Source organism: Leptinotarsa decemlineata, unplaced genomic scaffold (assembly GCF_025532065.1).
Source record: "Leptinotarsa decemlineata unplaced genomic scaffold, Ldec_3_MD MMD2_tig00078422_RagTag_RagTag, whole genome shotgun sequence".
Lineage (NCBI taxonomy): Eukaryota > Metazoa > Arthropoda > Insecta > Coleoptera > Chrysomelidae > Leptinotarsa > Leptinotarsa decemlineata.
This window is the reverse complement of record NW_027412747.1, coordinates 2,985,738-2,999,875: the sequence shown is the minus strand read 5'-3', so window position 1 is coordinate 2,999,875 and position 14,138 is coordinate 2,985,738. Positions and strand designations below refer to the sequence as shown.

The 14,138-nt window shown below is 37.3% G+C and overlaps 1 protein-coding gene and 1 long non-coding RNA gene across 5 annotated transcripts in view; one reads left to right on the top strand and one right to left on the bottom strand.

The window, feature by feature from the left end:
- Nucleotides 1–14,138, bottom strand: part of LOC111504313 (uncharacterized MFS-type transporter C09D4.1) — a 77,601-nt gene that overhangs the window by 40,735 nt on the left and 22,728 nt on the right. For 3 of the 4 annotated variants that reach the window (XM_023158832.2, XM_023158829.2, XM_023158830.2), the window contains one exon: nucleotides 2,681–2,866. The exons of the other annotated variant lie outside the window; for it this stretch is intronic. In XM_023158832.2, coding sequence (XP_023014600.1) covers nucleotides 2,681–2,863 — 183 coding nt within the window. In that variant the 5' untranslated portion in view covers nucleotides 2,864–2,866. The remainder of the gene's footprint in view (nucleotides 1–2,680; nucleotides 2,867–14,138) is intronic. 4 annotated transcript variants of the gene reach the window in all.
- On the top strand, nucleotides 10,444–11,446 carry LOC141487290 (uncharacterized). The gene is made up of 2 exons (XR_012468311.1): nucleotides 10,444–10,749; nucleotides 11,051–11,446. It is a non-coding gene; the product is annotated as an uncharacterized lncRNA (long non-coding RNA).

The window sequence follows — 14,138 nt, the reverse complement described above, 5'->3', positions numbered from 1 at the left end:
TAATGCAACATTCGTAGAGATAGTTGATCCGATCCTGTAGCCTGTAGCATCACTGGTGATAGCATTCAGGTGTTTCCTTCCTTTGTCTATCTCGCGAAATTTGATGTTGTGATTAGTTTAAGAACAATATTTATCAAGTAGAAATGACTGCTCTGGAGTTTCAGTGACGTGATTGGAATAGAGAAAATGAGAATTCAATAATGTGGGATTAGTGAGGTTATGTGGAAGTTCAGTTTTTCTATCGTTTCTCAGGATATCCAGATATGCATGTTTTCTGTGGAGTATAAAATTTAAATACGCTCTTTTTTCGTGTCGTATGGCTGCAGTTGTATGATTACGTATGTCTTTGTAATAAGTGAAGTCAGTTGCTAGTCCTCTGTATGCTTGAATTTGGTCAAGGCTCTATCTCATTTCTTCAATAATGGGTGTCATCCACGGTGCTGGGCGTCTAGTAGTTCTATCTCTTCTAACCGGAGCGTGTTTATTATGAAGAGCTATAAGATTATCATACAGAAAAGTAGGTGCATCATTAGGATTTCCTGAAGTATAAATGTTATTCCAGTCGATGAGATAGAGATCACGTTGATAAAGATCAAAGTCAAATTTAGACGCGCGTCGCGTCTGCTGTAAGACGTTGGAGGACAATGCGCGGGTGTGGAGAGGCAGTCTGAACAATGAAGCGCCATGGCCGAGAACGCAACCCGAGGGCAGACGTCATTGACCGTTGTGTTGGTTTTGCGAATTTCTTTATAGGAACCTGATTCAATTCTCGAAGCTATTCATTACTCAGTGCAGTTGGCATACTTTTTTAGTTACTGTATTTTTAAAGTAAAAATATAAATTACTAAATGTTGATCGCTCTTATATTAACGTACAACCGAAGCTACTGAACCTAGAATCTTGAAATGGGCAGGCTTATGTAGAGCGTAAATAAGCATTAAGAAGAGGAATCAGGAATTTCCACCCCAAAGGGAAGAAATAGGGGTTCAAAGATTGTATTGAATTTCGTCAGTTTTGAAGTTGGAAACCTGAAGTTTTGGGCTAATAAAAAAATATTGTAACTATTTGTTTATAATGTTCTGTCATGAAACTTAATGTGACAAACTAAATCCTACGCGGGCAACATTTAGTTTTTTAATAAATCAATATTTTGAATTTCAACTGTATCGTTCATTAGAATCAAATTCGACAGACTGGAGTTGGAAATTATATTTCTATTGAAGACACATGACTGAAAAATTTGAACCGACTTCGAGTTGAGTATTATATTTCGTATTGAAGATACATATGGATTGACTTTGGTCTATCAGAACCAGTTATAAGGAAATGCGATATTTTGAATCTGTTTTAAAATATGTTTTTTCCGGTAATCAGCTGTTGCCCCCTTTCGAACTACAACTCTCAGAAGCTGAGAAACTTGTGCGAGCTAAGGACTAACGAGGTCTTACCTTTTAACGTGTGATTCCTAACACGGTTACAGAATCATCCCAGCTTCAACCAGATGAATTATCTCGAGAAAAATATCTGGTCGAGGTGGGAATCGAACCCACGGCCTTCCGATCGTGATAAGGGTGCACTACCACCGCGGCCAATTCCACCCAATTTTGATTTTGCTGTTTTCTAAACATTTCTGATTATTCAGAATCCCGTATTCCTCAAATTAAATATCGACTTGGAGTATAACATGTATTAACGACTTATCTCAGATGCTCCAATTGCAACATTGTTATATCCATAAAAAACAACTTTAATGTTGGTGCTATAGTGATTTCGTGAATATCTTGAATATTGCTACTTCACTGATATTCATGATATTTATTGAAAATATGAAAAACAACTCTTCAAAACCATAGTTGTTTCTGACGACTTCCAAAGGAAAGACTTCGACTTCATTATCAACACACTGAGAAAATATATCTGTGATTGATGAAGAATAATAATTCCTCCTCCAATCACTATTTTGTCTGAAGAGTAATAAAATTTTTATTTCAGATTACTAATGCGGCCTAGTTTCGCACGGGTGCAATATGGAGCAGTAATTTTATCGCGAAACATAGTCCATTATTTTGTAAACCTATTGTAAATTCTGAATGGGAGGTCTGACTCGAATAATTAAGAGAAATTCACATGTACCTCATCAAGCTTGATTATGAAAATATTCAGTAGGTATAAGTACCTATTATTATGGTACAAATTTCATCCTCTTTTGATTTTACTAATTGCCTCTCGAACTTTTTTACAGATGATGATTAGTACTATGAACATCATCTCATGTCTTATTTTCAGAACTTTTCATAGCACACGCAATTTTCTGAAACTTTGGATTTTATATTGCAATTTTTGCAATACTGTCTATTTTCTCAGTAATTTTTTTCAACCGATATGAAATCAAATTAAAATACAAACGGAATAGAACAAATGTTTTTTGTATTATTCAGCGTTCACATGAAGATATTTGTTAGGAAAGTATTTTTCTTTTGTGTAATTCAATATTTATATGAAAAGAGCCGTTTCGAGACGGTTTTTTCTTCCAGTGTGTGTCTGAAAGTTACTTCTTCGCATTATATACACATCTTTGTATGGAGTTACTTTTGAAATTTATTGCATTTTTTGTATAAAGATGGAGAAATAGGAAGCCAAAATTTTCCTTTCCCAAATGAGACTATCATTTTATACTGACCTCACTGGCATCAAACCAAAGAGCTGCCAATTTGGGAGGCAAGCAGGCGATCAGAACCTGTGAGACTGCAAGAATGGTTTGACCACAGAAAACTACGTAAAATCTATCCGTTTGCAAGGAAAAAATCTTTATGGCAGTTCCCAAAAAGGTCCCTACACATCCTAGTATTCCAGCCGTCCGCATGCCCTGAGAAAAAAATAATATTAGTACTTTCAAAGTATCTTAAGACACTATTCATAGTTTTCGACGTGTCTTGGAAAAAATGTGTCATTGTTGTCGATAGTGCCGATACGTTTAATAAAATCCTCATCCAAAACATTGCATTTTTGATATTTTTTTCTTTCAGTTAAAGCACTTGGACGAATAAATTGAAGCCAATAGATGAATTTACTCCCCAAAAACGTATAACCGGATTTCAAATCACTTTCGAAAGTACGAGAGATGAAACTAAAATAATCGAGTTTTTTCAACTTATGATACGACATCAAGCTCCAATTGATGATTTCTGGTAGCGTCAAATGAAACTGTTATAGGTATAATAAACGAAACATCACATGACAAGCAGGGTCTGCTTGAAATAGTTAAAAATCGAGGAGAACGATAGTTAAATAGGTAAGTGCGATAATTATGATATGTAATTGAAATACAATATTTAGCTGTAAATGTCTGACCTGAAGTCACATGATTAGTAGGGTCAGCTTGAGATAGTTCAAAATCTAGAGAGCGATAGCGAAATAAGTGCGATAATTGAAATATGTAATTGAAATACAGTATTTAACGGTAAATACCTTACACTTTGCAACACCGTAAAATCGTAACATTGCAGCCTGCAGCCTGACCTATAAAAATCCGGTGAGTGTGCAAGCATCCGCTACCAATAAAATATCGGCCGATTTTATACTGGCCGTCCAAATTCCAATAGTGAACCACATGTGGGTACGGAACCTTGCACACACATCGACCGGTGATCCGCGTCGATCACCGGTAAACTGCTGTTATCACTTGTGAGTGGCGTTGTTCCACCCCGAGGTAAGTATACGTCTCTCCGGCATCCAGATGGTGTAGGATGCTTCGATCTATGAGCTGCACATCCTCTCCGTAGTCCCCGCATCGTCCTCTTTTGAGGACGACAGCATGCGTATACTCTTCCACCAGCCTCAAGGAATGATGGAGATCCTTCTCTCCAGAGGCATAAAGTTTAAGATCATCCATATAAAACAAATGGGTGACCTTGTGCCTCCGGTTTCAGGGGGTGCCACGGTTATACCCTTGAGTATTTCTAAGCGGAACGGATAATGGCAATAGTGCGATGCAGAAGAGAAGGAGACAAAGAGAATCACCCTGAAATACACCCCTTCTGTAAGTGACTCACCCTGTTTGGACTCTTGCTTGACCAGATGTTATGTTGGAGCGAGTTCGCCAAAATGATATCAGCTGTTCAATGCATCTCACTATGTTGTCGGGTACCGCAAGGCATCTGAGCAAATGCAAGATGAGCTCATGCGAAATTGTATCAGATGCCTTACGGTGATCGATCCAGGCCATAGAGAGGTTACGCTTATACTGTATTGAGTCCTGCGTTACACATCTATCGATGAGCTGGTTCTCTTTACATCCAGCGACTCCTCTTTTCGACCCTCTCTGCTCATATATCCGTTCGAACACTCGGTCAACTGCGGTGAGTATTCGTGTGTATAAGATGCTTGTAAACAACTTATAACACGAATTCAAGCATGTTATCGGTCTGTAATTCTTAGGAATCGACAAATCTCCACTTTTGGGGATAAGAACGGTCCGCCCTCGACAAACTAATCCGGAATCGGCTGCTCTCCGTCCAGCCATGAGTTGAAAACTCTGGCCAGATGGCGGTGGGTACTTGGTAGTTTTTTCCACCAATAAGTGTTCAGCCCATATGGGCCTGGAGCAGTAAAGTTCTTGGAACCAACAAGGGCCCTGCGAACGTCATCCGGGGTTATCGGGTTGCGCAGTTCATTGAGCTCAGGCTGTCAAAGCTCTCTGTTGAAAGCTTCGAACTGCGCTAGGGCTGGAGTGTCTGAGTTGAGTGGCTGCGGGTGTTCTTAGATATCCTTCTAGAAGGACTCCACCTGATCAGCGGTCGGCGGTTGTGTACACGCCGTGAACACAAGATGGAGGCTAAGAATCCTGTTGGAAGGCCAGGATTCCGTGCTTCCGATTCAGAAAGCGATTGGACGACGCTATACACGACAATGTTAATTTGCCAGATGTCGGCCTCTTCTGTAAGAACACTATGAACATCCGCATCCAAACAAGCCAGTTCTTGTGGCTTCAGGGGCCTAATCCTGTGGAGCGACCTGCGTGTTCTGATTGACTCCATTGGTGGCATGATGCGAGTCTCCTCTCCTGTCGTGCCAACGGGTGGTAGAACTGTCACTTCTAGCACTTCGTTAGCAGGCTGGGGAGGAGCTATATAGCCCTTCAGCCAAAGATAGGATACGTAATACCTAAGATTTTGAGCGGAAAAGGCGGCATGCTCCGTATGTGTTTCACACCACAGAGCATGCGATCTCGTCATGTAGCCTCTTCGTACGGGCTCATTACTCTCGTAGCAATGCATAAGGCTGTCTCTCAGCTCATGCGTCCACTCGAAAGGTCTGTTGTCGTTGCCAGGGTTGTCGTCGGTGGGCAAATCATCGTTATGGGCTGCACCACTTTGCCTCTGACCCCTCCGAGCGGGTCGATTGTAGGGGCCTCTTCCTAGATTATTGGGAACCAAGTGTTGGGATCACCGGGTAGTTAGCCCTGTGGACTCACGGCCGGCACCGGAGGGAGAATAGAGTTCTCCTTCCCGGGTGCGCCTGGTTTTGCACCAGTTGCTCGGGTAAGTGGTGTCGCAACTCACCAAATGCCAAGGATGTTAGTGTCCCCCCGATACATTTGGGAGGGCGTGCCAGCATTATCAACCAATGACCTCCCCCCCACACCGTGAGGTAGGTGATCATTGGGTCCGAGAATCATGTGCCCTGAGCCAGCGCAGTGATCTAAAAATGACAGCCTTCTGCATCTGTGGGGCTAAGATTTCTGCCTTAGTGCGACAAGCCGGTATGATTTTAAGATTAGAGAGTAGAGAGGAGAACAACTGTCTTGACAGAGTGATCTGGATAACGTCTGCGGAGTTCGAAGAGAAAATCTCGATATTTTATCCGTTTTTCCTCCTCTTTTCTGACGATATTCGTCTCGCCAGGAGCTGAAAACTCCATGACAAATATCGTGTTGCTCTGGTGGTCGAAAAGGACTATATCAGGCTCATTAGCTTGTATGAGCCTGAGAGTGAGGGACAAATAGTCTCAATCAATTCGCCACTTCTCGTTCCCCACAACGGATTCAATATCCCCCGGAGCGAAGGGCAACACCGGTGTCTCGTCAATACTGTAAGAGTGCCGTAAATGGTAATATAGCACTCTTAGGGCCGCGTTATGTCGATGGATATAGGCCGAGACCGCATATGCTGGACATGCTGATAGCATGTGCATTAGGGTCTCGGGCGCCTCGCGGCAGGCCCTGCACCTTGTGTCAGGAACCTCTATACCCATCACGCGACTGCGGTAGACTAATGTGTTGAAGACACCATCCTGGCAAGCCATGATGAACCCCTCAGTTTCCGACTTCATCCCACTCGACCTGAAGAAAGCGAAGGTCAGGCGATTTGATAAGCCAAGGTCTTCAATGTTATTGGAGAAGACCCCATGCATTGGCCTAATTCTGTGGAGCGCCCTGCGTGTTCTGATTGTCGTCTCCATTGGTGGTATGGTGCGAGTCTCCTCTCCAGCCATGCCAACGGCTGCCATACTGGGATTTGGTCATACTTCCTTCAAAGTAATAGATATTCGCCTGCAAACTAGCCAGCCGACTGCACGCAGAGTCCCCCACTTATCCTTCGTGATCAAGGAGGTCAACCTTGACATCACGACGGATGAAATAGGCACGTTCCTAATCGAAGCTAACCTACAATTTATCAGACTATTGATAATCGTCTTCAAAAAAACTAATAACCCAACCCTACTCATCCGTATCATTACCACTGATGAAGAACAGTACACCAGATGTCTCACATACGGTGTGAACATTTACGTTCGCGCTCAGCACATACAAATTGTTCATAAGACCGATCCAAAGCCACGATCTACTGTACGCTTTCCCTGAGACGATCTCACCTCATCCTAACAACCTAGAGAAAAATCTTTCATAACATCCATAACCTCACGTACCGATATCCCTCTCAAGATTTATATAACACAATGAATATTACTTCAATCAACCTAGGATTTCAGGAACTCCAAGGCTGCAGCAACAACACCGCGGCCATCACTGACCACCCCCTAGACGCCACGTGGATGCCCCAGAAGGATACCGAGGAAGAAGCTCCCATTTCCCTAAGCCATACTCTTGGGAGCAATGGAAGACCAGACGAAGCAGATCCAGGACATACTCGAGGAGTACCTACTGGCAATCAGATAGTGGACAGTAAACAGCCTGGAATGAGCTGAAGTCTAATCCCCACGATCCCCGGTCTAACCTAACCTGAACCCAAAGAAAAAATCAACCACCGCAATGGACCCGGACTACCTGAACTGAAAACTCAGAATTAAAAACAAGATTAACATCGACAGGTAAGAAAACTAACTCCAACCCTGAAGAGGCATAAGCGTATAATAGGGCTCTCTCCTACCACCAAGAAAATCAATGTCGTATAATCAGCAAATGAAACAATATCACCATCAATGTTCTTCAGGTTGTAAATGCTGTTAATATATATTAGGAACAGAATTGGATCCAAGAAAGTGCCCTGGGGAACACCCACGGCGACTGGTTATGTCTGGCTATAAGTGTCTAAAAACACCTCTAGACATTTTTTCTCTTCACTAGCGTTGCTCAATATTTTATATACTAGGTGAAAAATGGCGATTTCGATTGACCTATTTTCTCTGAATCCATATTGGCAAGGTGATAAAATATGATGTTTTTCTAGAAAATTTACAAGTCTGTTTTTATGCATTTTTGAAATAGTTTCGCATAGTTATTTATTACCGATATAGGTCTATAGTTTGTGACAAGTTTTTTTGTTTCCTTATTTGAAAATAGGCGTTGTGATGGCTTCTTTGAAATTATTTGGAATCATGTCATTTACAAAACATTAGTTAAATATATGACGTAGGGAATCAAGAAAGTATTGTGACATTTTTTATTGAATAAACAGACACTCTACGAGGGCTAGCAGAAGTATTGTTTCATTGCGTGATACTGGAAGGAGAAATAGTGTCTCTTGAATATTAATTTGCTAACGGGATTGGGAGTAGTTGTTTTATCGATCTTATTTGCCATGTTCAGGGCAATATTAGTAAAAAATGTATTGAAGTAATCAGCTTTGTTTAGGTGTTTAGGTCATCTACAATTTTATCTTCCGTTTTCATCAGTTATATCATATTGGGTCCTGTAACGAGAGTGAGTTTTTTTATTTGTTATTTCATTGATTTGCCGGCAGATTTTTCAAATTTTTATTTGCCTATTTCAATTTATTCGTGAAGTAATCATTTTAAGTTTTTGTAAGAAGTGAGTTGAGATAATTCCTGTAGGTTTTATACTCTATTTTGGAATTTAGGTATTTAGATTTATTGAACTTATCCTTCAGTAAATCTCTGTGTCTAATGGAATAAAGTAGACCCTGTGTCATCAATGGTTTGATTTTTTTCAGATTTTTATAATTTTTGTTTTATATTTTTATTTTGAAATAAGTTGATATAAGTGCTCTTTTCTTTTTCCATTCTGTACTCAGTTTTTTGACTGGGAAGTTCGACAAATAATAACAACATATATTGATCAATCAAGTTTAAGGTGAATATTGAAGAGTTAAAACAAAATTTTTCCTTGACACTTTCATTGGACATTTTCACAAAAATATGATTGATCAAAGTCGAAGATGTTTCTGTCAATCTGGTTGGTTAATTAATATAATAAAGAACTCCTTGATGTGCCATAATACAAATTTAGTCGTTAACCTTTTTGTCAGTGGTATCCACGATATTAATGTTGATATCACCTATGAAAATTTGCACATCGGCACTAGGTTGTTTCGTGAAGTAGTTTTCTAATTCTCTAAGATACATTAACAAATTTATAGAGGGTGGACGGTAGCATGTCGTTAGTATGAATGATGTGCTTTCTAATGTATACAGAAATTCTAACATTTGAGGTTCAACAAAATATTCAATATCGGTAATATAATCCAGACCATTTTTTATGTAGACAACCATACCTACGTTCTGATTAAAGTAGGATTCGTTATATACAATATCAAAATTTGGTATTTCGAAGTTACTTATGTCGTCCACTTTCCATGATTCCCAGAGAACAGTTATATCTAAATTGTTAACAAAAGTAGATTCAAAATAAAAGAGCAATTCATCGTTTTTTTTCCAACTTCCAATGTTCAGATGAATAATATTGAATAAATGCTTACCACTGAATCGTTCTGTGTTTTCGACTATACCATTATATACTGTTGTCCCCCTCTCCACTTGCTTATTCAACTCAATTAGAAAGTCGATCATTGATGAAAAATGAATATACTGATGAGAAACTATATTGAAAATAAGACTATGAAATACAAAATCAAAATATTCGAATCATTCTAATCAGGCTCCTCCAATTAAGTATTTAACTCGAAGAGTATATTTCTATATCTCGATGGCAATATATTTTTTTAGTTTTTCCCTCAATTTTCACATAGATTTGTTCATTGAAAGACTATGCATTTAGTTTTCCTAAAATATCTTTACTTTTCATCAGTGAGGTTTGTCTGCTTTTCACCAGGTCTTCAGTAATGAAGATGTTTTTTCCTTTCAGTTTCTTTACGTTCTTCAGTACGATTATTGAGTTTGCTATTCTGTAAATGTTTAATAAGTGATCGTTCTGTAGGGAAGAGTCAATATTCTCGATCAACAATTTCGCTACTTTATTTTTCAGGTTGACCCCGGTTTCTTTATTCACCCCGTGTATACATATATTATTAATTCTTTCTTGCTGTTGAAGGGAATCGATTTTTGTCCTAATCGTTTCATTTTATCGTCCATGGTTTTTACTTCTTCTTCAAGTTGCTTTGTTTTTTGTTTTTGCCGCTAATACACAGAGCGAGATTATACCAATAATTCGCGAGCCATTTCCATGAATCGTGCTTTATCATATGAGTCGCGATATTTTTTCATTCAGTGGCTTTACATGAATAAAAAAGTGGCAACCCCAGGCAAGATTGGTCTTTGAATAATGTTCCGTATGTTACAGTGTCGTGCATCCCACACAGCACTAGATATTCATGGAATATTCCCTGTATATCATAAAACGAACGTATATATTCCAAATATTCATAGAATATTCTTGGAATATATACATGCCTTTAGAATATTCATAGAATATGCTTGAATGAATATGGCAGGATTATTCCCGAAAGAATGTGCATAGAATGTCTATAAATGGATTATTCTCCCTTGAATATTCTAAGAATATTGTCGCTCGAATATACCATATGGTATATTCTTAGAATATATCCCCACGGTATATTTTGGAATATTCTATACAATGGAATTTTGAATTATCTTATAATAACGTATTCAAATAATTCAATATTATTAAAAACAAAAATATTTGAAGATCTTAATCGAATGCATAACCTAATGTATATAACCCTGATAGTATTAACCAGTTTTTGAACTCAACGCCTGTCCCTTAATGCATGGTACATTTGCGTTTGCGTTAAATTCGACATTTGATTCAACATGGCGGTTGACGTGGCAGGTTCGCATGTGTAATGCATGGTGTGTTGGTGTTATTATCAAAGTATAATTCTGTCACGTTCAGTGTACTATTTATAATTTGGGGTTGTCCAATTTGCAGTACAGCGAATAGTAAAGTCATGGTGATTAACCTACTATACCTCATTTTAGCTTCGAGGAGAGTTGGTGTGTGGGATTTGTTGGTTTCACTAAGTACATGTTTGAACTAGAGTGATTTCAGTTGTGTATCTTCAATAGAGAAAAGTAAGTGAATGACACATTCTTTTGTATCATTTGTTTTCATAATTTTTATCACTCGTTTTCAAGATAGTATCAATTTGCCCAAAAGGAAACAGAGTGGTACCTGGTACAGGCAGGTGCACCAAGGAACTGAAAACGTAATGATTACTTTTTTACAAGACAATGCATGTTGTTCTCCAAGTCATAAAATGTTGTAAATGTTCATGAGTAACCTATGCGAAAAATATCTATTTGATTTTTATTCCAGTTTTATTGTGCCACTTTCAAATAGTGATAATGAACGTTAATGTACATTTTGTTCCAGGTATTACTACTGAAACACTGGCTGATGCATTGTTGGACAAATATAAGGAAAACTTTTCTGGTGAGCAAAGTTTGAATAACGTTAAGTAAATGAAATTCATTGAAGAACCCATCATACCACTCATTTTAAATACTTCATTTGTGGGTTTATTTTTCTAAGTGAGAAACCTAACCTAACCTATTTCTTGATGTAATACACTTTTTCTTTTTCAATGAAATGATATATTTATTATTTTTTAATTAGTGCTGATGAATTCACAGAGTTGTTATTTTAGCATATTTTTTAGTATACATTTGTTTGAGAGTAGGAACATCCTAATTTGAATACATTTCTAATATTTGTAATATGACAGTATTCAGGAATATTTTATTCAGTGAATAAATATTTTTAATTAGATTTTTTATTTTTAATATTGGTTGAATCGTCAAATATTTCAGTGTATATTGTTTTTAAAATATATTTGTTTATGAATATTATGTGTTTTATTACTTGTGTGAATCTTGTATCAAAATGCAATATATACATGCCTAATAGCGGTTACTCGTCACATTCTTGGAATATTCCAAATATTCCTAGAATATTCATAAAATATATTTAAAGAATATTCTATGGTGTTTCTCTATTGTATATTCCTACTATAAACTAAGAATATCCTGAATATTTTATGAATATTCCTCGGGTTCTATTCCTGGAATATTCTTAATAGAATATGCCTTAGATATTCTAAGAATATTATAAGATATTCCAAGAATATTCCCAAGGAATATTCTTAAAATATATCAAAGGTTCGCCAGGAGCACTTCCAGGGAATATTCTCCAGAAGATATATATATATCCATGGCATATTCATAGCATAATACAATATCCTCAAATGTATATTCATGAAATATACCTGGAATATCTATTGCTATGTGGGATATTCACTTTTGTTCAAACAAACACGCAAATCCAAAGTTTCAGACTGTTTACAAGTATATTCAATTTTCAAACGTCTGTGACTGGCCAAGAAAATAATATTATTGTAAATAACACATTCTATAGCAGTCACTAAATCTTTCATTATCTGAAACGTAGATTGGATGTTGTCTTATTAATATTTATGTGATGTACTTATGTGGGTAAATGATTTCTATTTATACTTGAATTAAAAAAATACGGATTTATTCCTTATGAATTATACTTTGTTTTCAGGTTTTTACTGTGGAAAGCTAATGTCAGTTTCAAGAAATTGAATTCATCAAGTGCAGAATACTGTAATAAGATGTGTGTATAGTGTAGAAAAATGTCCTTCAACCTTCAACATTCAGTTTTTTATTTGATCATAAAAAATATGTACCTATAGTTAGAAAAATGAATATTTCTGAATGAAATTCGAAATATTCATCTCTCCCAAAGTTCCTATACAGTAGGGTCCGCGTGTGGCTTTGTCCACGGGATGGAGCTGTAACTAGTGAAAAAATATTTGTCTAGTAAAAGAACTTGACTAGCTGCCACAAATAAAAATATTATATTTTCTACAACGCTTGGTGTTGTAGAAAAGATCAGTATCATACTTGTCGAAAGAAAACTCGGGATTCTTGCAAAATTCTTTTCCACATATAATTTTCACCATTATTGCTATTTTCATCTTGGAATCTTCTCTCTCTCTCTCTCTCTCTCTCTCTCTCTCTCTCTCTCTCTCTCTCTCTCTCTCTCTCTCTCTCTCTATAACACCTTTTCTAAAATTGCCTGAAACTGGCCGGAGGAACCACGTTGCTCCAATGAAAATAATCTGATACTACTCTTAGATATCAATGATAGTCTAATTCTTCCGTTGGACTTCCCCAATATATCCAGATTCTCGAAATTTAATCGACTCATTCGATCTACTGCTTGGATTCTACATTTTAAAAAAGTTGTTAAGATTACAAATTTGTCTAGGCCGACCAACTTAATCTTGAGTGCAGATGAAATCGAAAATTCCATGAAGTTCTGGATCAGAAAGTGTCAGGAAGAAACGTTTGGAGAAGAAATTTTCATTTTGAAAATGAATCTATTTCTACCAAAGTCTAGTCGCTTATATAAATTATCTGCCTTCTTGGATGAATATTTTATATTACGTCAAAGCTTAGACCAGAAAAAGATTTCAGAAGAAGTCGTACCTAAAAATATAATTTGGAAATTTAACCCGCCCGGAGCTCCACACATGGGTGGAATCTGGGAAATGATGATAAAATCTATTAAAACAGCTCTGAAGATCAGTTTGAAGTCCATCAATCCAAAAGAAGAGGTTTTGGTAACCTTGAGGGGCATAATTGAATATATTATTAATTCAAGGCCCTTGACACACATATCAGTCGATCCAAATGAGCCAGAAGCTATCACTCCGAACTCCGAACCATTTTCTGCTACTGCGACCAGGCGATGTCAGATCATTCGGCAATGTGGAGCTTTCTAGCAGAAAGCAATGGAGAATTGCTCATGCATTGGCAGATACGTACTGGAAACGATGGGTAATTGAATATAGACCAACACTTCTTCAGAGACCAAAATGGCATGACAAAACTAATTCTATTAGAATTATCCACATAGTTTTGATTGTGGACGAAAAGGCATCTAGAAATCAGTGGATCATAGGAAAAATAGAAGAAACGTTTCCCGGTAAAGACGGAGTCATCAGAGTTGTTCGAATTAGGAATAAACATGGAACATATATGAGAACTGTCACCAAAGTGTGTATTCTTCTAGTCAGGAGTTGATATACTCACCTAGCAAAGTCTGCTTGAGGGTGGAGAATGTTATTTATTTTATTTGTATTTTCTTATAACAGTTAATTGTTCATCACTATGTATAAGTTGTTTGATAAATATCATAGGTTCTTAGAATTAGACAGATGAAAATGGAAAAAATAATAAATGTCAAAAAAAGTCAAAATTAAATTCAAAATAGTTTCAATTCGTTTTTGATTTGCCTAAGTATTTTACAACGACAATGAACACATTGTTCAGTTAGGATATTCTCATTTAGTTTTTGGTTTTACTAGTAGAAAGGTACCAAGTCAAAAATTTTGAAAATGGTCAATACTCGTTTATTGGAAGAAAAAATTGAT